The sequence below is a fragment of the Urocitellus parryii genome, chromosome 4 (assembly GCF_045843805.1).
Source record: "Urocitellus parryii isolate mUroPar1 chromosome 4, mUroPar1.hap1, whole genome shotgun sequence".
NCBI classification, from domain to species: domain Eukaryota; kingdom Metazoa; phylum Chordata; class Mammalia; order Rodentia; family Sciuridae; genus Urocitellus; species Urocitellus parryii.
In genome coordinates, this window is record NC_135534.1 from 68,904,628 (window position 1) to 68,930,877 (window position 26,250).

The 26,250-nt window shown below is 43.8% G+C and overlaps 1 protein-coding gene across 5 annotated transcripts in view; it reads right to left on the reverse strand.

Moving 5' to 3' along the window:
- Tenm4 (teneurin transmembrane protein 4) overlaps window positions 1–26,250 on the reverse strand; it is a 375,231-nt gene that overhangs the window by 24,397 nt on the left and 324,584 nt on the right. For 3 of the 5 annotated variants that reach the window (XM_026387278.2, XM_026387277.2, XM_026387276.2), the window contains 4 exons: window positions 25,894–25,914; window positions 18,094–18,326; window positions 13,915–14,069; window positions 7,638–8,515 (listed from right to left, as the gene is read on the reverse strand). In XM_026387278.2, coding sequence (XP_026243063.2) covers window positions 7,638–8,515; window positions 13,915–14,069; window positions 18,094–18,326; window positions 25,894–25,914 — 1,287 coding nt within the window. The remainder of the gene's footprint in view (window positions 1–7,637; window positions 8,516–13,914; window positions 14,070–18,093; window positions 18,327–25,893; window positions 25,915–26,250) is intronic. The other 2 variants (XM_026387274.2, XM_026387275.2) reach the window with 1 other exon arrangement.

Below are 26,250 nucleotides of genomic sequence, written 5' to 3' on the forward strand. Positions count from 1 at the left end.
GACCTTGTCTATATTCTCAGTGCCTAGACAATTACCCAGCATATAGAAGGTATTCAGTAATATTTATTGAGAATAAATACATAGGAAGATGGTAGGTACTATTGTTGATTATTCAAGACATGGATTGAAAGCAACTAAGAGTTTACTACTCTCTCCATTCCCTGTGTGAGGAAACGAAGGTTCACAAAGATTCAGAGTATCTTTTAGGTACCAAGCATGATGCTTGTAATCATCTCGAGGTAGGGATTATTGTCATTTCACAAATGGTGATGATTAGACTCAGAGAAGATAAGTAACTTGCTTAAAAGGATACAGCTAGTGAAAGAATATAGATTCAAAGTCAGGTCTATTTGACCTTCAAGAGTGTGTTCTTTCATCAAGCTTTCCATAAAAATGATGCTGTTTCAAATCAAAACCTTTGTATTCATCATTGTGTTAAGGAAAAAATTCTGTTTGGAAGTCCCAAGTGGGTCAAGAAGACTGACAGTTTTCCCTTCAAGATGCTTCGCTTGGCTACCGCTGCAGTTGACTTTTGCAGTGATGCCAGGCCCCCTCTTGGAGGGAGGATAGAGATGGCCTAATGATTGGCTTTCCATTATTTCATTCCACTGACTTTTCTTCACTCCATTTTCCCAAAGCATCTCTAGAGCACAGTGAAAGAAAACACATAAAAGATTCATCGAGTTGCTGTGAACTTGGCTCTCAGAAGAGGACTGCTAAAGGGTATCTTCACACACTGTAAGGCCTTCTTCTTCACACTTGATACTTCATCCTGAGCCACTTACTATGTGCAGCTAGCGAGGAAAATGCCAAATTTCCTCTCTGATACTAAACTGTTGATGATTTTAACTTTTTGTTCAGTAAAAAAGATCTGAGTATTACGACTTTCATCTGTGACTGTTCCAAACACCAGCATCAACACCAACAAGGGGAATGGACACTGTGTCATTTCTGAATAATTAGAGTTCACGGTCCATGCACTCCTATAGTTCCCTTGGCCTCGGTCACTGTAATGAATGGCATCACAACATCATTGTCCACTCTAAAATCAGGTCAGAGCCAGGGCACTTACTGGCTTCTGCAGTAAAAACCTGTACTCACTATTTCCTATAAAATGTAGTCCCAACAATGAATTCTAGCCTTCAGGATTCCCAAGATGTAGTCCGCCCTCCAAGTGTAGGTCTGTCTCTCACTGATGTAGCACTGAGGCTCAACATGTGCTGGAAAGTATGTTGGGTTCAGGTTTACCTGGGATCCAGGATTGGCTCTGATCCTTATGTCTAACATGTTGCAGAGCCACTCAGTCTGTATGTTGGTTATTCTGCATGCCCTCCCCCATCCATTCTCTGCCCTTCTCTCTGCCCAGAGAGGCTGACCCTGCACACTGCATCACTGAGTACCTGGGCTGGCTCGAGTCTGCTTAAGCTAAGTCTATGGCCAGCACTGATAAGACACTGGAGGTCAGAACCAGCTTTTCCTCATTCTCTCCTTCACTGCCATATTTCCAGGAATAGCTATGTCCATCTATGATAACAGCTTCTACCAGGTGCTTTCTCCTTCCCACGGGGCTTCAGCAACAATATTCTACCTGCCCCCCCGCCCCCAACCTTGACCTTCAGCCTGAGGCTTGGTAATGGCTGTTGTGTTTTTAGTGCTTGGGTGCCTCAGCATCTTTTCTTGGTCCCCTTATCTCTGTCTGTACTTCTAAAACATATTTTCATTTGAAAGGTGTAGTCCATCCTTCCAGTGCAGGTCTGTCTCTCATCGATGTTGCATATCATATCCGAGTGGACATTTTTTTTCTTTCTGAACTCTGTCTTCTAGTGTGTGTGTTTTCTGATGAGAAGTCTGCTGTAATTTTTGTTTGTTCTTTTTTTCTGGATGCTTTCAAGAGTTTCTCTTTTTCTTTTGCATTGAACAGTTTGAATATGATATGTTTAGAAAAGTGTGAGCGTGTGTGTGTGTATTTATTCTACTTGGTATTTTTTGAGCTTTTTGGATCTGTGGTTCATTATTAATTATGAATAATTCTTGGCCATTATTTCCTCAAATATTCCTCTGCCTGTTTTTCAACTCCTCTCCTAGAATTCTAGTTATGTGTTTACTAGATCATTTGATGTTGTCCCACAGGGTTTGAAGTATTCTTTTGCTCTCTTTTTCTCCTATGTTTTCATTTGGGTAATTTCTACTGGCCTTTTTTCCTCAGCTGTGTCATGCTGTGTCATCAGGAGCAAGGAGCCCAACAAAGGCATTCTTCATCTCTGTAGTTGTGTTTCTCATTTCTAGCATTTCTATCTGATTCTTTCTTAGGGTTTCTATCTTCTTGCTGAAATCATCCATCTGATCTTGGAAACTGTTCACCTTTTTTCACAAGAGCTTTTGATACAATCACAGTTATTTTAAATTCTGTGAACAATGGTTTAACATCTGTGCCATATCAGAATATGGCTCTAATGATTCCTTTTTGCTTTTCTTCTCCTACATGTGTTCAGTTGAAAATGTGACACCTCGTGTGGCATGGTAGAGACCGAGATTGATGGCTTGTGTTTGGAAATGAGTTTCCTTCTGCTAGGACTTCAGGGAGGGGTTGTGAGTTAATCTAGTTAGGATTGGGGCTAGCTTGGAAGTTCCTGGTTTCTGTGGTTGCCTCAGTGCATGATAGTCTTTAAGTTCTTTTAGCAATTTTTTGTGCTTAGGGTGAGAAACTGGTCTGCCAACTGTTTTTCTCTTGGCCTCAATTTCCACTCCATCCTCAGCATTAGGTCCTTTGTACCACAAATCAGAGGGTCTCCTTCCATGCTCTACCCGCTTTCCATTCTTTTTGCAGCAATGCTTTGCTCTGCACTGTTGCTTTCAGCTTTTTAATCAGTAGGAGGTGGTGGTGGGGGAGTTCTCTATTGTCCTGAGGAGGACTCAGCCTTAGTATGTGTGCCCCTGACCCTGGGGACTGTCCCCACCTCAGTGCTCTTGGGGCTCTTACAGATTCCTGCTCTTCTCCTGCACTACATACTTTTTCTGCTTTTCTTCTCTCATTCAGCTGATAGGTCTCCCCCTGTGTCTAAGTGGGAGAGTGACTGGCTCTCTCTTCACAGGTGAAGGCTTTTGCTCCTCAGGGGATGCAGGGTGATAGGGGTCTGGGTGGAGCAGGCAGCTATTTGTGCTCTTCTCCTCAGCGGTTGCTCCACCCCTCCCCAGGTCTAGCAAAAAGGTCTCTTTCCAAAATCTTTCTTCAATCTACTGGTGGTGGTGGTGGCTGGGGGGCAGAAAACTCCTGAAGAGAATGTGGACTCCTTCCATTTCAGTTCCCAGGGCTTGATACTCTCTTGCCCATACACAGTTGGCCTTCAGAAATAAGGTGGCCATCCTAGTGAGCTCCTCCTACTAGTTCCAGTTGCATCCACCCCAGGGAAGCTAAGCTTACATCCTGTCTCTCTCTGCAGGTGTCTGTCCCTCCTTGGATCTGGGCTAGTCTGTTGCTCTATTACCTCTGAGGAGTTCAAGGAAAATCCATGAATTTGCCTGTTGTCAGGCTTACTTTCGTTATAAGGTTGGGAATGATGCTCTTTCTAGCTCTCATATCCCCCAAGCTGGAATTGTGGCTCAGCGGTAGAGAGCTCGCCTAGCATGGGCAGGACCTGGGTTCAGTCCTCAGCACCACATAAAAATAAAGGCATTGTGTTGTGTCCATCTACACCTAATAAATAAATAAATATTAAAAAAGAAGCCCAATCTGTTGATTTGAACTCTTTGAGTTGAATTTTGTGTCCTTCCAGGAATACTGATAATGTCAGAGCTGGGATTTGAATCCCACATTCTTCTCACTACAGCATATTTTCCTCCCTTTCTTTATCTCCCTTCCCTCTTGAATTTATGTTTCATTTATAAAATATTTAGTGAATCATTTTCAAGGTGGCAAGCCCTAAGCTTGACACAGAGATAAATTAGTAAGGTTCTCACAGTAGCTAAAGGGAAAATACCTATAACAGGAGCTGTCATCAGGCATTATGGGAGACCATAGTCACTTTCTGCTCTGAAATTTAGGGAAGTTGGTTTTTCATGCCTACCCAGGAAGTCAATTTTGTTTATTTACTTATTTTGTGGTGCTGGGGATTGAATCTGGAGCCTCACATAGGCTAGGAAAGCACTCTACCATTGAGCTACATCTCCAGCCCTTAATTTTGGAAGGAGCCTCATGCTACTGGACATTTTCTTAGCCACCAAATGTTTTCTGACCATATGCCAAGTCTGACAGCATTGATGGCCCCCCCTAGAGATGAGGTCCCTATTGCAGACTCCTTGGAGGTTTTTACCAGCAGACCTGTGGGCTCAGGGAAGGAAAGTAACCTTGAATCTCCAGAGCTGTGAACTCCAAGTTGCTCTAAAGTGTGTGATGTTTATGTTAGATGTATTATTTAATCTGCTAGGAAGATGGATAAAGCCAATTTAAACTTGTTTCAGTAATAGCCCATGTCACAGGCAGGCCTGGATGGATTTTTTTTTTAAATTTTTTAGAACATTTGGATTTGAATCCACTAAGGTGCCTCATGGAGCTAAAAGGAGAAATTTCACTAGAGCAAATGGTCCATTGGTAAAACCTGTTCAAATCCTTGTTAAGAAACACCACAACACAATATGGTATGATGCTACATTATGTACAACCATAGAACTGTAAAGTTGTGCTGCAATTGTGTACAGTGAATTGAAATGCATTCTGCTGTCAGATATACCTAATTAAAATAAATAAATAAATAGAAAAAAAAAAGAAAAAAAAACACCACAACAATAAACAACTGTATACCTTTACTTCTAGGAAGCTTAATAGCTTGCAAAGTATTTTTTCCTCTCAGTATTAATTTAGTTTTTGATCCTCAGAATGGCCCATAAATGGGGTAAGGTAGGGATTCTTTTTGTTTGGTTGAGAAATGGGCTTGGAGGCCAGCTAGCCTGCCTGAGTCACATGGCTAATGTTCAGTGAAGATAGGTGCCTGGCTCCCTTGCTTTGTTCCCAGAACTGATACACTTTACTTGGCGCACTCAGCATGCCATTTTCCAGCCCATTTAGGATATTCTCAGGGACCTGACCTCTTTCCTAGTTCACACCTTAATATGTTCTATTCGACATTTGAGTCTGCTCTTTTGATTCCTACTCCTATTAAAACTTTGGTCTGTTCCTCTGATTAGTTTACTTACAAACTGCTCCTGGCTAATATGTTTCATGTCCAAATAACATTTCTATAATTACTGCTACTGCCACATATTGCTTGAAATAATAATAATAATAATGGCAGCCACTATCATTTTATGGAGCTTTTCATATTTTATCTCATGGAAATTTTGAACCTCAGGCTGTTCTTATAGAATAGACACTACTTAGATCTTTATCATACCAATAAGTCACAAAGAACACAGGTGAACCAGGCCAGTGCAGTTGGAGGAACATGGACTTGTGTTTCAGTTGTACTCTACACCCACTATGTGATTTTTAAGCTTGTTCCTTAATCTCTCTGTGCTTTAGCATATTCATATGTAAAAATGTGGACGATAATTTCCTGCTCTCTGAAAAATGATCTACCATGAGACCCAAGGTAATTTATCTGTATCAGGCTTAGGGTTTACCATCTCATAGATGCTATGAAATGGGAAAGAGCCTGGCACACAGAGGGATCTCAAAAAAAGTGAGTTTTCTTTCTTTCTTTCTTTCTTTCTTTTTATTTGTATGGCTTTTATCTTCCACTTCTGGTTTGTGTCAAGAAGGATCAGTGCTTTTCTTGTGTACTCCTCTAAAGTGGATTCTTTGGAATTTCAAATGCTATTTTATAAAAAGCAATTGTAATAACTTTTACTTCTTCCTAAAATATCAAACATGGCTGTAGATTTCATCAGGGAAAGAGAGGAAGGGACTCTGTCTGGTAGAGGTGTAGGAAATGGTTTTAGATTTCAGGGTGGTGGAGAGTAACAGTGGCAGTGACGTGCAGGCATTCAGTTTGGGATCTGAGGGAGTGACCTTGGGAACTAATTAAGTGTACAGACTTGCTCTGACAAAGAAATCCCTGTATTGGCTAAATAATGTATGAGATTTCCATGGGCAATGGGGAAAATTGAATTATTTAGCGTATTTCCATTTCAATGAGTTAATCAAGATAATTGCTGTTTTCCTGGATCTTTGTCTTTTCTTTGCAATTAGCAAGGTCCTTGTTTGGAGAAAGGAATTTAGTTAGTGAACTTTGTACAAACTGCTGTGACATTTTTTGGTGTAAGTTATATTTAAAAATCAATTATAGGTCCTTTTCCTTTGAGTTTCAAGATTGTAAGAAACTGATGCCTGATCCACTTTGAGAAGAATGTAGGGTTCAAGGATTCAAGTGCATTTGGAATTAACAACCTTAAGGGGGGTGGAGTGGGGGAGGGCAGCAGGGCAGAAATGAAAGAGCAAGAGCTTTGGCCTCAGAAAGACTTGGGCTGCAATCTCTGTTCTGTTGTGTTCTCACTATGTAACAGCGGGCAAATGGGCTTGTCCAAGCCTCAGCTTTTACTTCCATAAAGCAGACAATATCTGCCCAAATCCCAGCTGCTGTGAAGGGAGACTGCAATGACAATGCAGTTCCTGGCCCATTGTTGATGGTCAACAAGACTAGGTCCTTCCCCATTTCCCGCACACATGTCTAATGGGGACACATTCAGCAGTCTCAGTTCTCTGGAACATGCTAACATCTTGGGGAAAAAACAAATAAAAGCTTAAAAAAAATCTAAGTAGAAAAAGAGGTGTTACAAAATCCCTTCATTAAAATACCTCATAGGGAAACACTTCATAACGTCTATTTAATTTTGGCTGGGATTGTAAAAAGCTGAACTTCTGCTTCTCTGACCACACCACTTAAGAAGCCCTGTATGGGGGGAAGCAGGGATGTAGCTAGATGAGGTGAGCACTGTGACTGAAAACAAATGGGGACACAGTAATTCCCCACGGAGGGGCCAAGAAAAGAGTAGTTGAGCATCACTTCAGGCAGGGCAAAGGGTTCTGCATCCTTGTCTCCCCACAGAAGCTCTTTCCTACAATAGCATAATATGCCATTGTTGCTCCTCCTTATTAACAGCCCTGACTCATAAAAAGAAAGGTTATTTTAGATCTGTGTCATATGTTTCAGAAAGGAGGCAGGTAATGTACCTCATAACAATGTCATCTAAAATGGTAAAAATTGAAAAAAAATTTTTTTTCACTTAAAGATGTGAGCTCCAATTATGCAAAAAATTCACCTATATGGAATTGTTCTTTCTCCCACTACCATGTTTCTGAACAGTGGTCATCTGGAGAGGCTAGCAGTTTATCAAGGACTTTTCATCTATATCATCTTTATAGATGTAGAACTAAGGCCTAGAAAAATGAAATCCATGGTGCAGCTAGGATGGAAGCCCAAATCCTCTGATTCCAAAGCTCTTAGCTTCTCCACTACACAAATTTCCTTCTCAGGAGAAATCATCTAGAATATGAACATGAGAGCATATTAAAGGTAATGGTTTGCATCCCAAGTCCTGAATTAAAAATGAAATACATTCGAGAATGAACACTCCATCATTCATCTCTAACCTGCAATACACCTAATGAAACAGCCATCAAATGGCCGCAGCTGGATACTTACTCATAAAAGGTTGTCCATCCATTTTCATTGCTTTTGGTCGCCAGAAGGCCAGAGTTGCCATGGTATGTCATCATGGCCAGCTCGTGTCCTTGTGTGGTCACACTTTTGAGTGCACTGTTGGTACCCATGGTCACCCAGTATACCTGGCCATCTGGGACCACCAACCAGAGAGGCATCCCAGTAGAATCTCGGCGTACGTTAACCATGTTGCCGTTGTTGTCTGTGATGAGAGTGACGTCACCATCCCCAGTGTAGGTGAAGTTGTACAGGTAGTCTCCTGTGGGCAGGCTTTGGGTATACAGATGCTTGCCACTGGTATCAAACAGGTAGAGTTCCTGGTCGATGGGGGAGGACAGCTCATACATGTTCTGGGTGTTGAGGAAAGGCTTGTTCTTCCTGATGAACCGAATTCGAATATTCCCAAGGTCGGCCACATAGAGCTCCCCATCAGCACACACAGCCAAGGAAGACGGGGTGTTCAGCTTTGCATCCTTGGCGTAACCATCGTCTCCAGAGAAGCAATCACAGTTGGCATCGTTTTTACAGTCACAGCCACTGGGGGCCCCAGCAACTAGGGAGATCTCTCCACTAGTGGTGACCTGCCTGATGCGGTTGATCTTTTTCTCATCAGTCTCAGCAATATATAGGACCCCATTGTGTGAAACAGCCAAAGCAGTGGCTGACTCCAGGGTTGCATGGATGGCCACCTTGCTCAGCAGGAAGTGGTCGATGCCGGGAACCTGGCAGTGCATGGGCCTCCCGGCGACAATGCGTACCTGGTGGTTTTCAGAGATTTGCAGGACTACATTGTTGTCAAGGACATAAAGAGAGTTGTCCATCGGGTTGATGGCTAAGTCTGTGGGCCACTCCAGGCGAACCTGACAATGGAGACATGAACACTCAAATGATTGGCAGGATGCCCCCCACTAATCATCCCACACCCCCTTAAAACCCATAACAGCATTTGAAGCACCTTTATATATAGTCTTGGCCAATCCTTACAGAGCCTACTATCAAAAAAGGAGGGTTAGCCCCCTGAGCACAGGAAAACCATGTCACTGAGACATTGATGGTCTCTGTCAGGACTGACAAAACCTGAAGAGGGGATAACAACAGAAAGTAGCCAGTGAGAATATGGACTTTGGAGTCAGACAGTCCTGGGTTCAGATCCTAGTTCTACCACTTATGACCTTGGGCAAGTTACTGTGCCTCTCTGAGCCTCAATATTGACATCTGGAAAAACAGAAATAATAATTGTGCAGAGTGCTCAAACAGTGATATGGGGGTGGGAGGGGAAGGCAGATGAAGTCTAGAGGCTAAGTAGGACTTGTTCAGAGGTTTAGAAGAGACTTCATGAATGGCTGATATGATACGTGTATAAAAGATGATTTCTCAAATAATAGTCAGAATAACCATGGCTCTGTCAGATATAGTTATAGGCCAGTGGTTCTCAAATCTGGCCCTATATTCAAATAATCTGTGGATGTTTTAGAAAATAGTGGTATTCATATCCCACCCTGAGTCAGTTCCTGCGTGGGATTTGGACATTGGCATTATTTCAAGCTTCCTGGGTGATTCTAATTGGGAGTTGGGAAACACAACTGGATTCCTGCCTCTTATATTGGGTGATAACCAGACAAACAGCATTGGTATCATCTGGGAGCTGGTCAGAATTGCCCCAAACCTATTGAATCAGTGTCTGCATTTAAGCAAAATCCCTGGGTGATTTCTGTGCCCACTGAAGTTTAGGAAGCCCTGCTCTACATAATGGTTTCTAATACCTTTGAGAACTGGTCCTCCTGGAAAGGATTAATGGAGTTGGCAGTAGGATTTAGGGGTTCACAGGTCTGGGGCCCCATTCTGAGCTTCTTCTGAGCCTGACTGGTAAGTCTTTAAGTGGGAACCTAAGAGGTTGCAACCTTCAGGGTTTAAGGTGAGGAGAGCTTTACTCAAAGGACATGGGGCATGGATTGTTGGATAGATCACACTGGGAACTACTGGCACTTCACTAGTTGTGCCTTCAAGAGGTCCAACCACACCACACAGGGTTGGAAGTGTTGATGAGTGTTTCCTTCTGCTGATTTTTGGGCCCTAACTAAAGACTATTCAACTTAGGGCTCCTGAGCCCCCTATAAACCCTTGCTCTTTGGTCCCTTATGGAGTCCACTTTAACTAATATAGAGTCCACTCTAACTAATATAATAATTTAGATAAGAAATTTATAAGAATTTAAGAAAAAAATGTCCCAGGAATTTTCTCTTGTATACCATTGTCTACAAGCATTTTCATCAGACCCAGTTTTAACAAGGGTGAAAACTGGAGTTATGCCCAACAATTGAGAATTGGCTAAATAAATTATAGCATACTTAGTTCACTCATAAATAAGAATACTATGTGTAATCATTATAAGTGACATTATAGATGGATATGTAATGACAGGGGGAAATGTTTGCTATGTGTTAAGGAGAAAGAACAGGTCACAGAATTGTAAGCACAGTGTGATTCCAATTAGGAGGAAACGTAACCATAAATTAGATCGATTATGGATAGAGAGGAGATTAAAAGCTTGACGGATATATCTCAAAACATTAACCATACTAGGATAAAAGGCCATTTTAATATTCTTGGTGATTTTAAACTTTTCAAATTTCTTGCAAGGTGCATGTGATTGTTTGCCTAGGTAGAATGAAACCCCAATAAATTATATGTCTAGGCGAGGCCACCTTCATCTGTCCCCTTAGCTCAGGGCCATTCTCAGGAAGGGTGAGCCCTTTCTCGGTTCTTCAGAGCAGTCTGTCTTCGGGTCTTGTCTCCTCACCCCCGACCCCAGTGCCTGGCTGTCTGCACAGAGCGAGGGCGCTGCAGACCCTGCAGAGCTGTGGCCTAGACTGCCACTCATGCTCCCCAGTGCTCTCTGGAGCACAGTTGTGCCAGCTTTTGGCTGCATCAAGAACACAGTTTGCTCTAAAGTGACAGGAGAATTTTCAATTTTCTAAAACCCATTTCTTGTCAACACTGGCTGCTAAATATTTTATGCCCTCTGGTCCTGGGGCACCTTGGGGACCTGCTTGCGAGACCTTTCTGCCTGTCATTATGATGAAAAGATGGCGTCTTGATGAGTGGGTGGGTGGGAGGGGGGGAAGAGGGAATCAGTAGAGGGAAAGGAGAGAGGAAACCAGAAGAAATGAACAGCAAGCACGTTGTCGAAAGCTGCTGCATACACAGGGGCACCCGGGGGTGGAGAAGGCATTGCTCTCAGAGCTGCTCTGTCACGTAGCTGGCATGATGGTTCTGGGCCACACTGTATGTAAGCCAATCTGGCCTCACCTCTGATCAGGGATGATTCTGCCTTTGGCTTGATTCCCCACCACCAAAACAGAGGGAGCAGACCTCATGCCTTTGGAGGTCCTCTAGCTCCTAGTTTAAGGGTCGTGTCGGGGAGGGGCATCCCCTCTACCCTGTCTTCCTGAGTATTCTCTGTTTCACTGAGGCTCTCTGAGCTGACTGCCTTGTTAAAGAGTGATGTGCTTGCAGAAATGACTGTCACATGAATGAATGAATGGCCAGCAAATGGCACAGACCCAGCAAGGGATGGAGGGCAGGACACCTCACTTCGACTCCAATTCCACAGTCACCAGAAGCGTCATCTTACTCAAGTTTCCTAGACACTGACCTTCTCACCCCATAGCAAAAGGGGTAATAAATATTGCATAGGGTAGTTGTGGGAATCGGCTGAGGCAATGTACATGGAAGTTCTTTTGTGGATTTTAAAGGAACCTAATATTGACACCCTATTGGCAGCTGCCAGGCACTGTACTAGGTGTTTACTTACATGATTTTATTTAAAAAATTCATTTTGCATCTCTGATGAAATCTAGTATAGGGCTCTGCATAAATAACACCTTTTATTTCACCAGGTCTCAGTTTCCTTATCTCTAATATCTACCCTACAGGATTACTGTGATGGCTACATGAGAAAAGAGAAGCCATGCTTAGCTCTCTAATCTCAATAGAAAAGAACCCAGCACATAGAGAGTGCTCATTTGGTTCCTAGGTAGAGAGTGATGCTCTGTCTGGGGTGGCCATACCTGGCTATATTAATATCCAGCTTTCTTTCTTTCTTTTTATTTGTACCAGGAATTGAAAGCAGAGGCACTTAACCACTGAGCCACATCCCCAGTCCTTTTTATATTTTACTTAGAGACAGGGTCTCACTGAGTTGCTTAGGGTTTCGCAAAATTGCTGAGGCTGGCTTTGAACTCATGATTCTATTGCCTCAGTCTCCCAAGTTGCTGGGATTACAGGCATGTAATCTGCCCCCTCTCTACTCGATGCCTCCCTCCCATCCCTTTTTCTCATCTTGGACCTGGTCTTTGTCTCCTCCTACGTTGGTCCAGGTTTCTGGGTTCTCCCCTTTGTACCCTTGCCTCCTAGCTGTGTTCTGTCTTTGGCTTCCCTCCCTATTCCCGATGAGACAGCCAAGTAGCTGGGTATTGGTAACAGAGGAAGCTCTGAGAATGAAAGCCAGTACCCGCTGCCCATATGTGTATGTCAAAATATATGCCTGCACTGGAGTTTTGTAAAAAAAAAAAAAAATCCATGCTTAGATTCAGACAAAGGAAGTAAGGGCCAGCAGCAAAGAAATTTTTAGTCTAGGATTTCAGAATCTAAGTGTGGGTTTTCATTTTTTCCCCCATCCAATACATGCCAGTTGTCTTCCAAGCCTTTGCTCTGACTGCTTGGCAGTGTCTCTATCTAAAGTTAAACAATTTTCCAATGTGTGGATTGAAAATGTTCAGCACCCTGCACTGGCTGGTTGAGGGCCCGTTTTGAGAATTGAAAATACTTGTATGCACATCCTTAGGCCGTGGCTGCTTCCTGGTGGGTTATTCCAGCTTGCTCACAGACTGGAGAGGGAAACTCTCGAGCCAGCGAGGGGAAGCCTGCCAAATTGCAAAGACGAGTGGCAGAGAACAGATTCCATTCTGGAGCGCAGCAATCACAGTAGTTGGCGCAGAGGGAAACCGCACTAGCATCCGACTGGCACGTGGCACAGTGCTGGGACCGCCAGCAGCAGTTATGGGGCCCTGGGGAAGCCACACATGTCACCAACAGGCGGGCGTGACGAGTGGGGCTGGGAGCAAGTGCCACAGTCAGCCTCCTGATTTCCTAGGTTCTGGTAACGTTGACAAGATGGCATAGGCCTAGCCCAGCCCGAGAACCTAGCAATAAAGGGTCACTTGCCAAGTCACTGTAGGCTATCCTAAGGTCATGCTGGATTGCTAGTCACATGCGTCTCTACTGAGTCTATCCTGGGATCCTGGTGCCCACCTGCCAAGGTCTGAACTCTCTGGCCTGATGTGGCAAGGTCCTTTCCTATTGGCCCCAGACCATGCTTCCTATTTCAACCTCTTCCTTCCAAGCGCTTGAGCTCTGGCGTTCAATTTCCCAATGTTTTTGAACATATCAGTCTCATTAACATCTTTGTGCCTTTGTACATCCTGTCCCCTTTCTGTGAAATGTCTCCTTTTCTTTTTTTGCTACCTAGAAAAACCCCTATTCAGTCTTTAAAACCTGGAGTAAATGTCACCTCCTGTGTAAGCGGACCTTAGAAATTCAGTTTATTCCACCACTGAAGTGTTGAGCAGCACTAGGAAGTTCACCGGCATTGTTGTGTGTGTTCTCGAGGCAATTCTGCCAGGCCCATGGCAGTGTTTTCCATTTCTCAGGTGAAAAATAGGGCTCAGAAGACTTCAAAAACCTGCCCAAAGTTACTGAGCTAGTGAGTGGCAAAGCCAGGATTCACTCACTCACTCAATCAATCAACACATACGGGCTGTTCTTCAATGTGTACTAGCCACCTGATTAAGTAAAGACAGAATTCCTGCTTCATGAAGTTTATGACCTAGAAAAAGAATAGATAATATGCAAGTACCTGTATGTGTTACCAAAGAGGAAGTTCAGGAGGCTGTGGATTTAAATTAACATGTTTAAAGCTCTGTCCATCCTACTCTGCTGGCCTTGGGCAGATTTCCCAGAACTTCTGCCATGCCCACACACTTGTTACCTTCTTGATGACCTCCCACAGCCTCTGGGAGGTGAGTGGGGCAGGGTCAGTGTCATCTCTGCATCCTTGGTGCTTATCAAAGGCCTGTACCAAGTGGGTATCCTTTAAAGGCTTGTCTGGTGCAAAGATGAAGGGCCAGCAGGGTGGCTGGGTGGTGGATGAGAGGATGAGCTCAGGGGCCCAGGGTTCTAGCAGACAAGATCTTCTCACCTGAGAAATATCCATGACAGAGTCACAGCTGAGGGGCCGAGCTGATGTGAGGTCATTGGAGCCCAGCAGGGTGGATATGATCCCATTCTGATCAATGCGTCTGATCATGGTGCCATCCACAAAGTAAATCAGCCCAAACTTGTCCACTGTAATGCCTGGATGGAGAAGCCAAAACAGGAAATCAGCATCAGAGCTAAAAGGAGACAGAAAGCACCTCGGCAGCCTGGTCTCCTCAGATCCTCCTACGACACTCAGCTCCCTCCCTTTTGTGTGGTGCTGGAGATGGAACCCAGGGCCTTGTGCATACTACAGCCACGCCCACAGCCCATGGGTTCTCTTCTAAAGACAAACAGATGGAGGTGCAGAAACTGTGTGCTTTGTTTGAAACTGGGATAGAACCCAGGTTCTCAGGTCCTCTTGGGCTCTAGTCCTGCTTTGCTGCCTCCAGAGATTTTTATTTATCACCTCAGTCACCCACAAAAACTGGACTCATAACTTCTAGGGGTTTCAAAGCACTAGAGGTAGTGGTAAGGGGGTATTTTTCACTACACTGTGCATTATTTAAATTAACTGACTTCTCAAGTCCTGCAAATGTAATAATAAAATACACTTTTTTTGTATTTTATTTTACTTTTTTGGTAATAAATTTTCTTTTCTTTTAAGATAGTTCTTTAAGTTTTTCTATCCTTATTATTTTAATTTCATTGGTTGTTATGGTTTGAATATGAGGTGTCCCCTAAAAGTTCACATGTGAGACAATGCAAGGTTTGGAGGAGAAATGATTGGGTTATAGCCTTAACCTAATCAGTGAATTGATCCCTGATGGGATTAACTGAGTGGTAACTAGAGGCAGGTTGGGTGTATCTGGAGGAAGTGCCTCACTGGGGGCATGGTTTGGGGTATATATTTGTATCTGGCAAGTGGGGTCTCTCTCTGCTTCCTGATTACCAGTTGAGCTGCTTCCTTCTGCTACACACTTTGCCATGATGTTCTGCCTCACCTTGAGCCTCCAGGAATGGAGGCTGCTATCTATGGATGGAGACCTCTGAAACTGTGAGCCCTTGAATAAACCTCTTCTCCTCTACAATTGTACTGATCAGGTCCTTTAGTCACAGCAGCGAAAAAGCTGACTAAGACATTTGTCACTGCAAAAGCATAGTCTGAAAAGAATCCTATGGGTTTGCAAAGAGAATATTGTTGAATTAACATCTAAGGATAGCACATCGAAGAGAGGAGCCAGGATTACTCAATATCATCTGTTCCATCCCTAGACTGACAGACTGACACTTGGTTGACTTTCTTCCTGGCCCAGCTGGTGTGATCTTGGGCAAGCCACCGGACATCCCTGCACTTGTTTCCTCATCTGTCAAACCAAGGTATTGTTGTAAGTCTGTATTTCTTTTTTGAATGTGTGTGAGAATCCCTTGGGGGACCTGCTCCAGATCTCAAGTGCACTTGAGCACCTCTTTGATCTTGGCAAACACCTTGGTGGTCATGATACGCATTCAGTATTTTTTAGCCAGTGATGAGTATCAGAATCACCTGGAATGTTTTCAACACATACCTTTTGACCTCCCTCTTGGAAATACTAGTTCAGGGGGTGATTGTGCCTGTGACCAATGCACACTTTAAATTTGACCATGGGTGATTCTGATTCTCATGCCTGTCAGACATTCTCAGGGATGACGCTCAGGGATGACGGGCAAGATTTGCCCCTGAGAGGGGGCCTGGTCTAGATGGGGAAGCCCAGAAAATGACAGGCCTGAGGAGAACTTGTCACTTCTGCTTGATTTTCTTAGAGGCAGGCGGGGGAAGAAAGGGTCAGACGAGGTTGGCTGAGGTGGAGACGCTTGGGCTGTGATACTTCCCAACTGCATTAACCTCAGCAAACTCCATCCCTTCTAAGTCTTGGTTTCTCATTAATAAAATGAGGATACCAACATCTGACTTGCAATAGTTAGCCATCAATAATTATTAGTGGCTATCAGGATTATGAGAAACACCCAGCACTCTGTAGGTTTTGTGGCACTTGCTCTGGGCCCCTGTGTCTCTTCCTTGGCCAGCAGGTGGGCTGGGATGGCCCAGCTCTGAGGAATGGCCCCTGGAGCACTGGTGGAGCTTCCATGCCCCCTGAGGCTGGGCAGCCTGAGAGGTTTCACACAGAGGACCAGGTGGCCTTGAGGCTGGGAGCCTTTCCGGGGCCCTGCCTAGAATGCAAATCAATTTCATTCTTTAAGTACCAAGACAGGAGTTTTCTTGTCTTCCTGGCTCTGTCCTGTCTTTCTCTTCCATCTGCCAGGACTGATGAGCGTTTCATGAACAATTGGGTTTCTTGTTTACAAAGTTGGCTGCACAGGCTAATCGAAGTGATCTGTCCCCTGATTAATGACTTCATTTCCCCCTCTTTTTGTTGTGCTAAATAGATGGACATCTTTTCTCCTCCCTACTGCAAAGTGTCTGCATATTGTGGCACTCTCTGTCATTTTTATCTGGGTTAATTGCAGGCTTTTGGGCAATTGAGCTGCCACTCCATCTGTGTGAGGGGGAGGGAGTGCGAGTATGCAGGGCCGCTGAGGGACGCCTGCGCAGAACAGAAATCTCAAGAACAAACTTTGACTTCTCAGAGAGCAGAGTGTTGTAGCAGAGAGAGGCTGATGGATCATTAGGCTAACCTCTCATGGACTATCGGGGAAACTGAGGTCCAGAAGAGGAGGTCCCAGAGTGAGTGAGTAGCAGAGAGGAACTGTAAGGCAGGGTCCCCAAGAGCAAGGTCGGTGCTCACTCCCCTCCTCACTGCTTGTTCATACAGCAAATCATAATTAAGAGGGAAATTAACTATTGATGACACAATATTTACCCCACAGTTACCACCTGAGCACTCCAGCCATGCGGTAGAGATAATATGCTATGAGGGTATACCATGGGAGGTGACATAATGCATTGTAATACAATATAACAATAGTTATAGGAGTCACCATTTATGCAATGTTTACTATGTGCCCGATGCTGCTGTGGTAAGCATTTATATTTCTGATGATATTTAATCTGCACTATAACTGTAGTATATCCTCATTACATAAATGAGGAAAATGAGGTTCAGAGAGATTAGGCAACTTGCCCAAAGTCACACAGCTACTAGATGACAAAACCTAGATTTGAATGCATGATTTCATGAGTCTACTGCTTTGATTTGAACCCTGGCCTTCTAATATAATCATTCATGATGTTTTTACAGGATACCATGTGAAATACATTGATTTTGGCCCTTAGACCATTCCTAGGAAGTCTACACAGATGGTATCGTTACCCCCACTCTATTGATGAGGACCCTGCAGCTGAGACACGGAGTCACTGGCCGTAGGGCTGGCACCACAGACAACACTCCACTGCAGGACGTCTGTATGATGATGGCTTCCCTTCTAAAAAGACTCTCAGGGTCCAAGCTCTCTCCCAGCTCTGATCCCCCATGCACAGTTCTTCCTCCGTCTCAGGGAACACTTCTCGCTCTCTCCCACATCAGAGTGCTTCACAGCCAAGTCTTATTTATTCTGTTACAAAGAACTTATCTATGCAACCTCAGAGCTCTACACACTCAGTACATACTCGTTCAAAAAGTGAATGACAAATACTGAAACGGAGCATTTAGAAGTTTAGCTTTTGGAAGGATTCCAAATTGAAACCTACAGTTAATCGCCCCATAGCTCATGAACATATGCCAAGATGACACACTAGTGCTTTTGGTAATAATAACATGAGAGAGCATGCGTATCCAATAGCATGATAAATACATGATGGGACATCCACTTGGAGGAATACAATATAGCCATTAAAAATAAGGACACATAAGACTCTTTAATGACGTGGAAAGAGCTCCTACTACATCATTTAGGGAGAAAAAGCAGGGTACAAAAATAGTTTGTTTAATGTGACTTCATCTTGTTCACTTGATTTTGGTGAATATTATATACATACAAACATTTAGAAAAAAGGTAAAGAGAACAGATAAGAAATAGTAACTGGGAATATTTCTGGTAGGTAGAATTATCGCAATCCTAACTTTCCTCTGTATATTTATTGATATTTTCCAAGAATTTTCTGCAATGACAAACATGTAGGTCTCCTGGAAATGGAAGTGCCCCAATAAACATTACTGAGAGTGATTTCAATGCAAGGCCTTACCCCTGGGATTGGTGAGTGTGGCTTCTGTGGCCTTCCCTCCGTCCCCACAGCGAGAGTCATCAAAGGGGAGGCACTGGTCCCCAGTCCCTGCCACCACCTCGGAGTTCTTGACAAGGTCCTTCACCACCATGGTGGACTTGATCTTGAAGACCCGCCGGCTGTTGGTGTCAGAAAGGAAGACGGCCCCACTCATGGGGTCTGTGGTCAGGTAGTATTTATGCGCTGGGCTGTGACTGCAAAACAAAGACACGGCCAGTGGTGAGCACTTTCTTCTCTGTCAGGTAGCTTGAGATGTGTCCCTGGCCTTTTTGAATCCATGCCAAAAAATAGTCTTGGGTGGATGATGTTTCTACTTGGGGTGATGGTTACTCAATTTTTCAATCTCAGGGGTTGGCCTAACTATCCATCCCACCAGCTACTAATGCAGAAACCTCTTGCTGAAAAGTGTCTATATCAGGTGTAATACGTATTTTCTTAAAAAGGCTATCAGTGAGGCTTGCCAGAGGTGGCCTGTTAAGTCCAACTAGAAATATGAAGGTCCGTGACTTTAAAAAGCAATCCAAGAGTTCAAAGAGTAGCCCTCTCCATAGGATTTTTACGGCAGCTCTCACTCTCATCTTGGGAGGGTCAGGGGAGACCCTGGTGGACCTGACTCCTGGTCGGTGTCCACACTGTCTCCTGTCTCAGGAGCCCTGCAGTCTCCCTCCTGCAGCCACATACAAATGAGTTGCAGGATTAGTTTGTAAATCTGCAGCAAAACTCAAGGAAAAAGAAACAGAACAGGAGCAGCACTAATGAGGGCATGTTTCTAGAAATCAGTCACAAAGACTAGGCTCAGGTACAAAGATGTCAAATGATGAAGACCCTGCTCCATTTTGCTCACAGGTTTGTCACCAGGATTAAGTGAAATTATTAATAGTCCTTTCCGGCTTGTTGTGCTCTTTGAACTTCTCAGAGTCATTTCTTCCTCATGCTTCCTGTGTAGAAGCCCAGAGACCAGGCACTGTCCTAGCCACAGGGTGGGGAAATGCACGGGCTTTGAAATCAAATCAGTCTGGGTTTTAAGTCTAGCTTTATGATGTCCAGCTTCTGAAGCTTAGGCAGGCAGGTTGCCTGGCCCTCTGAGCCTTGTTTGCTTCAACTGTTCAATGGGAATGCTATAGCCACCTTGCTGGTGTGTTGGGAAATACCTGAAATCACAAATGCCATGTCATTTGCACTTGCATTGTTAAGTATTGAGCACCCAGGAGGTGCTCAGAATCATAATTGTTATTTTAATTACTAGTGACTATGTCTGTTTTTGCATTAGAGATGACTACCAGATAAAAAACCTGAATTTTGTTATTCCATGGTACTGATAACCAATTTCTTTCAAGTCTAGGGCACAATAAAGTTTGAACTCTCTACTCCTGGGAAGCTAATTTACAATTCCTGGTCATTCACCCGGCCCTCAAAATGCATCTCAATATTGGTGTCCTCTTCTCAGTCTCTGGAGCATTTTCTGATTAAAAAGAATCTTTCTCTGTTCAGATGGGATGGCCTGGCTTTGGCCATGTTCAGTGCACATACTGAGAGGGGCCACTGCACACACTTTGAGATGCAGCGAGAGAATCAGAAAGGTTGAATAAAGGCTACAGTACATTTATCAGGCATGTAGGTTTTAGGTCCTTTCAAAAAACAAAATTTTACTTTACAGAATGGTGTTTTTTGAATTACATATAACGATTGGGGCACAGTAGTATTTTGGAGTGTAGGTCAATGAGGGTCTTAGCTGGACCTGACTGCTCATGATAAACATCCCTTACTTTGGGTGGTGTCCTTGGGGACTGGCTACTTCTAACAGAGCCAGGCATCCAGATCCAGGGCTATTCTCCCTTTGTTTTCTCCCTGAATTTGTCTAACACGACATGACTTTCTCCAGTGATCCTTCCTCTGAATCCCTAACCCAGCTGTCCTATCACCTCCTTCTGAAACCAGGGCCAGGTTTCTCTGGCTGTAGCCTGGGTCTTCTTCAGGCCATGCCTCCTGATCTAGCCCAAATACCAACATGTTATTTCCACATTTTCCCTTCCAGGATCCTTCTGTCTCACAGAGGAAGTCCAGAAGCACCCCAGGCCCTTGCTGCTGGGCTGCTCCATCTCCCTGCTCTCCCTCACACATGCCCTACACCCCACATGCTTCAGGCCTCTTTGTCCCTGTTGTTCCTGCTCTGTCCCCTTCTCTTTTCTACTCATTCTTCAGGTGTCAGCTCAGATGGTACCTTTTCTTGCAAACTTTCCCCAACCTCTTTTCTCTGTGCACTGAGATCCATGCTGGTCTGCATCTAGATTACACAACACTTAATGTAATGGTCATGGCTATTTATTTATGGGTCCTCTCCCAGACCCAGCCTTTAGTACTTACATTAGAGACTAGATTTTGTTCATTTCTGTATTTCCAATGTTCAGCTTGGTGCCTTCTAGCTCATCACAGATGCTGCTTGATTTAATGGATGGTATCTCCACTTTCAGCTTATTTAGGTAGTATTTGCATTCAAATTACTTAGCTTTTCTTTTACTTCTCATTTGGGGGCAGTGGTAACAGCACAGGTGTCCTATTTATCTTGAAATGTCCCCTGTGACTTACTCTATACTGGAGCACAGATTTAATCTTCCCCGATGACACTGATTCTGGCTAAATAAAGTGCAGTGACCTTAGATCCTGCCCTGCAATGCCGGAGCAGCCTGATCTTCCAGCATGCCTGTTGACAGCTCGGAGTCGGGCTGATTATTTCATTTCTTTGTGCATCACTCTGGATAAACTGGTGCTATCTACCTTGTCAGAAGATGGACCCCAGGGGAATCTGGTGGGGGCCCTGTCCACTTAGATTAGCCCCTTGAGTTTCCAGCACGTGTCTCCAGCTCATGTCTCACTGCCCCAGAGAAATGTCACTTGTGTAGATTTCTCATGTGGGTGACTTCCAGGAGATGATGGCACTGGCAAGATTATCTCAGAGTCTGTAAGAGCTGTGGCCACCTCTTTTGTGGTTTGGTGGTTAGTTAAGCATAGGGGAAAGAACATTAGTTGGGAACTTAGAAAGTATAGGTTTTAATTGGGGCAAGTCCCCCGACTAGGTCAAGTTGTAGGTCCCTCAGATGTCAAATGATGAAGACCCTGCTCCATTTTGCTCACAGGTTTGTCACCAGGATTAAGTGAAATTATTAATAGTCCTTTCCAGCTTGTTGTGCTCTTTGAACTTCTCGAAGTCATTTCTTCCTCATGCTACCTAGCACAGGGAGCAACCCCTGTGTCCATGATGCCCGCTTGGACTTTGTCCCTGTGTCTGTGATGCCCACCTGGACTTCCACCAGGCGGCAGGACAGAGCCACAGACATGATACCCATGGATATCAATGTACCTGACACCACCAATGGATTCTGACTCTGTCTCAGACACTGTGCTGCCACTTGACCTGCATGACCTCATTTTCTCACAATTATTGTGAAAGGTAGGTACTTTTTTTCCCCTTATTTCAGAAAACTGAGGTTAGAAGAGGTGAAGTGACTTGACCAGGACCACAAACTGCTAAGGGAATTTCAATCCAGCTCTGCTTGACTCCAAAGTCTGTGTTCTTTCTGCTTCCTCACGCTGTTGCCCAGGGACTACAAAGCTCCACACCCTCATTCACCTCATTCTTGCCCATATCCAGAGACTCAGCCCTTGCACCACCTCATCTGAAATACCATTCCTGGACCCCCACTTCTTCCCAATCGTGAAGGGGCCATTCCTCTGTGTCTCCAGAGCCTCAGCAGATTACACTATTAGTTATCTGTAGTGCCTTAAGGCACTTCTGCTCAGTTGTTTGCTTTCTCAGTAAAATCTTGAACTCTTTCTGGGCAGAGATTGACTTTAAGTTCCCTGTGCTTCTCATTTGGCTGATGTGGAGTGAATGCTCTGGAAAGTTCTGCTGAGTTCCCGAGAGAATGAATGAATGAATATCTGCCTCCCTGGCTTAAGGGTATGTAGGAAACACTCACTGCTGATGATCTTAGATTGATGGTTCTAAATAAAGCTTAAAAAAAAAGCCTTGCCTATAGTGACTAAAGGGCTGGCCATCTACCTTTGAGATCTTTCCAGGTGACCACAAGGCACAGGCAGACTTGGGAACCGTGGCTTTTGAGAAGTGCTTTTCAAACTTCAATGTGCACATGAATTTCATGGAGATTTTGCTAAGATGTGGATTGTAGTTTAGTGATTCTGGAGTGTAGAACTTGAGAGTCTGCATTTCTGATCAGTTCTCAAAGCACACTGGTGTTGGTTGCCTGTACTTTTGAGTAGCAAGGCCTTGGAACATTCCAGAAATCACAAATGGTTTCAGGGCACATGATGGAAGATGGCCTGGTTCTGTGGACAGAGAGAATTTCCTGAACAGGGACCATGTATGATCCATTTTTATTCCCAGTATCCTGAGCAAGGTTGGCACAGAATCATATCATAGACCTACTTTCAAAGTTTGCTGCAGGAGTCTCTAAGGACACACATTCTTTCCTAGTTCCTCAAACATAACCTTGGCCCCTCTGGAAGTGACCTAAAATTGTAGAGGTCTTTAGGGTACCACTCTTGAAGTTAATGAGCTGAAGTAAGATCTCACTCTACCATCTTTCTGGAAGCTGCAGGAAAGTTCCTAGCAGGAGGTAAGAACTCAGGAGTGTCTTGTGACAAAAAGTAATCTATTCCCAGCTTATAAGTGAGAATTCTCTTTTTGTCTCAGAGTGAGGTCTGCATCATATACAGGAGAGCCCTTCAACCATATCAGGTGGCAAGTTGGCAGGACCTGTTGCACAGGTTCTCAGAACTAGTGGGAAGGGCTTGAGTATTGAAGCCACACAGATAAATACAGTTCCACTACCCACTTGATGAAGTGACCTTGGGCAAAAGCATGTTGCTACTTTGAGCCTCAGTTTCTTCATCTGAGAAAATAAAAACTTCAAAGGATTATTTTGAGGATATAAATTGCATGAAGGATGTAAATTTCTGTGCATAGTTCCAGATACATAAGAGAGAGAGAGAGAGAGAGAGAGAGAGAGAGAGAGAGAGAGAGAAATGCTCAATGAATGGCAAAGCTGGTCACCTTGGCAAAGCCTCCAGAATACTTATGTTGGTGCATAATGGAAAAGCTAAGTATGGAGATGCAATATTGTCCTGCACAACCTATTTCTGGGCACTTAAAGGTTCTGTTGAGTTAATACATGCAGCTAGGTTTGAGGGAGACTTGAGTTCAAGTGTATTTCTAACAAGAGGCTTTGAGCATTCCTCAGGGACCTAGGGAAGAGATCTGACAAGAGGCAAGGATGCTTGTTCCCTAAAGGGGTCCAAAGAGGAAGATGCCTAAAGGATTATGGGTCTTTGTCCTGGACATGCCGAGCCTGGGGGCTGGCACTGAGGCCAAAGAGCCAAAGGCAGAGATAAGCCTGTCCTGGGGAGTGCACACACGTATGCATAGCTGACATCACCCCTGTGCAGCCAAATGCTATTACTGAGAGCAGCTGAGGCAGCTACTGGAGGACAAATTTCTAGAGGACAAAATTCTAGAATTTAATCTATCTCAATATTTACTGAGGGGTACCCTGAGGTCCAGAGAGCAGAAGGGATTTGCCAATCTTCAGGTATCACCATTTCTGTCTCCTGATAGGCTTTGGAAAACTGGAACACACAAAGTGGTTCCCTTTCCCTTCCACTTTGGCTCACTTTAGAAATAGTTTTTAGCATCTGAGAAAAACAATGAATTGGGAGAGGGAAAGAACTCAGTTTTGAATATCAAAAGGTCACTGAAGATTAGAAACAAAAGAGACTCCAACCACTGCTCTTTGAATTTATAGAGGATAAGACTGGAAATCAGAAAGGCTGGGTGATCAGCCCAAGGCCATATGGCCCCCAATTTCCTAGCTTGTCACCTGTGTCTCAGTTGTTCTCCAGCCAGCTTCCACCATGGACTGATGCTTCAGTGTGAAATGCTATGTTTTAATCCAGGATCTTTATGGAAAATGTACTTTTGTTCTGCAAAACTGAAGTTGAGAGCAATGTGTAATTCAGTATCCTCCATACAAATCTCATGGAATAGCTCAGATTTCAGTGTGAGGAAAAACATTTCTCCTCTGAGATGTGAACATATTTTCTGTTCCTGATAATGCAAATCCTGAACGAAATTCTATGTTTTCCTATTTATTTGCTCTGCTGCCATGAAATCAAGTCTACTCTGAGGTACAATCATAGATGTCTTTCTTCTTTTTGACTTTGGTTCCCATTTCCCTGTTTAATTTTAAGACATGTGTCTTTGGGTGTAAGAGGACTCAATTCCTTTTTGGGAAAGATGGAGGCATCACAATCATCACCATATAATATGATATCATTGTGTCATCATAATATCATCATTTAATTATAAGTTATATTAGTAATACTAACAATGTATATATCTTATTATTGTTATCATCATTACTGCTATGATGACCATTTCTTGAGTACCTCCTTATGCCTGAAAATGTTCTATACTTTGTAAACATCCTTTGTGACTCTTTTTTTCTTGTGTGTGTGGTGCTGGGGATTGAATCCAGGACCTTATGCATGCAAGGCAAGCACCCAACCAACTGAGATGTACTCCCATCCCCCATCCTTTGTGACTCTTACACCAACCCTTTGAGGGGGATTTTAAATAACCTCAATTTAGAAATGAGAACTTCAAGAAATGAGGTAATTCTTTCAAGACCACCCAGTTGGGGATCTTCAGTTTTCTCCTCTGTAAATTGGATGTACTCACAGGGATCTACCTCATAGATGGTTTGGGGACAAAATGCTACTCTTTCAGCTACACAGTGAATGCTCTATACATGTTAATTATTATTATTTTAAAAGAATACACACAATTATTATATAAAATATCTACTTGTATAGAAGTGGATCTAATAATTATTGGACTAGGGTCTGTCTGGCTCTGTTCATCATCTCAAAGACTTTCTTTTATCCCAACTTAGCACCACCCATGCACCATGTTGAACTGAGCTACATGTGGATAGCTCAGCACCACCTCTGTGGCTGTCTGAACCAGGGCTCTATCTGCTTGTGGTTAGTTTTCAAGTCACCCTAACGTGTGCAGGGCAGGGGACTCTGTTAGGGGGTAGACGAAGGCCACAATGACAGGTATCACTTTGCTTTGTGTCTGGCTAGACTCACTCCTGCTGGCTGCTCTGCCACTCCGAGTCTATGACAAGCCTATTCTGTGACAAAGTTCCTATCTGGGGATTGTCCTCTGAAGGCATTCCCTGTGGCCTGCTCAATCCTTGCTAGATCACACCAGTGGAGTGATCACAGGAATGATCCAAAAGCCGTGGTACCTGGAATGTCCATAGAAGTGTAAATTTCAGATTCTTCACCTGATCAATGTGTTTTCAGAATTTTCCATCATGATCATCAGTCACTTGGCACAGTCTGAGTGATATCCTCATTTATGCTGAGAATTAAGCAGACTGTGGCATTCAAATTACTATGTCATGGTTTAAATTCTTTCCCCTGTTGCTTCTATCTGTCATGTCCTCAGACTATAGGATAACCACCTCACTTTGCCATGGATTCAAAGAGTTCAGGCTCTTGCCACCCACCGCCACCATTATTAATGATTTCCTCTTATTGCCACTGATTATCCCCGATCCATTCCAATCACACAGGATTCCTTTGCCATTGAGCCATCTGAAATTGACATGTGTAGCTTACCATACAACATGCAACAAGGCAGGGGAGAGACAGGGAATTCTCCACTGGTTGGCTTACCTATGTCTGAAATCTTTATTTCTGACAGAAGACAGGAGAGCAGGGAATAGAAGAAAGAATGAGGTGTTAGCAGCAGGGTTAGAAGCATTATTAGCGGCCTGAAAACTTGACAGCAATGCTACTGTACAATACTGTAATAAATAAAGACTTAGCAGCTATGACACTGATATATTTTATATTGGATATTACTTGTCAGTGAGTTCACTTACAAGCAGCTACATTTCACAGAGGAGGCACGGTTCCACCTCACCCCCACTGCTGACTCCGGAAAGAGGACTAGCATGACACATTCTGCTGCCTTAACTAGCTAAGACACAGACTGGAACAGTCGCTTCCTTTCCCTGTATAGACGCGTTC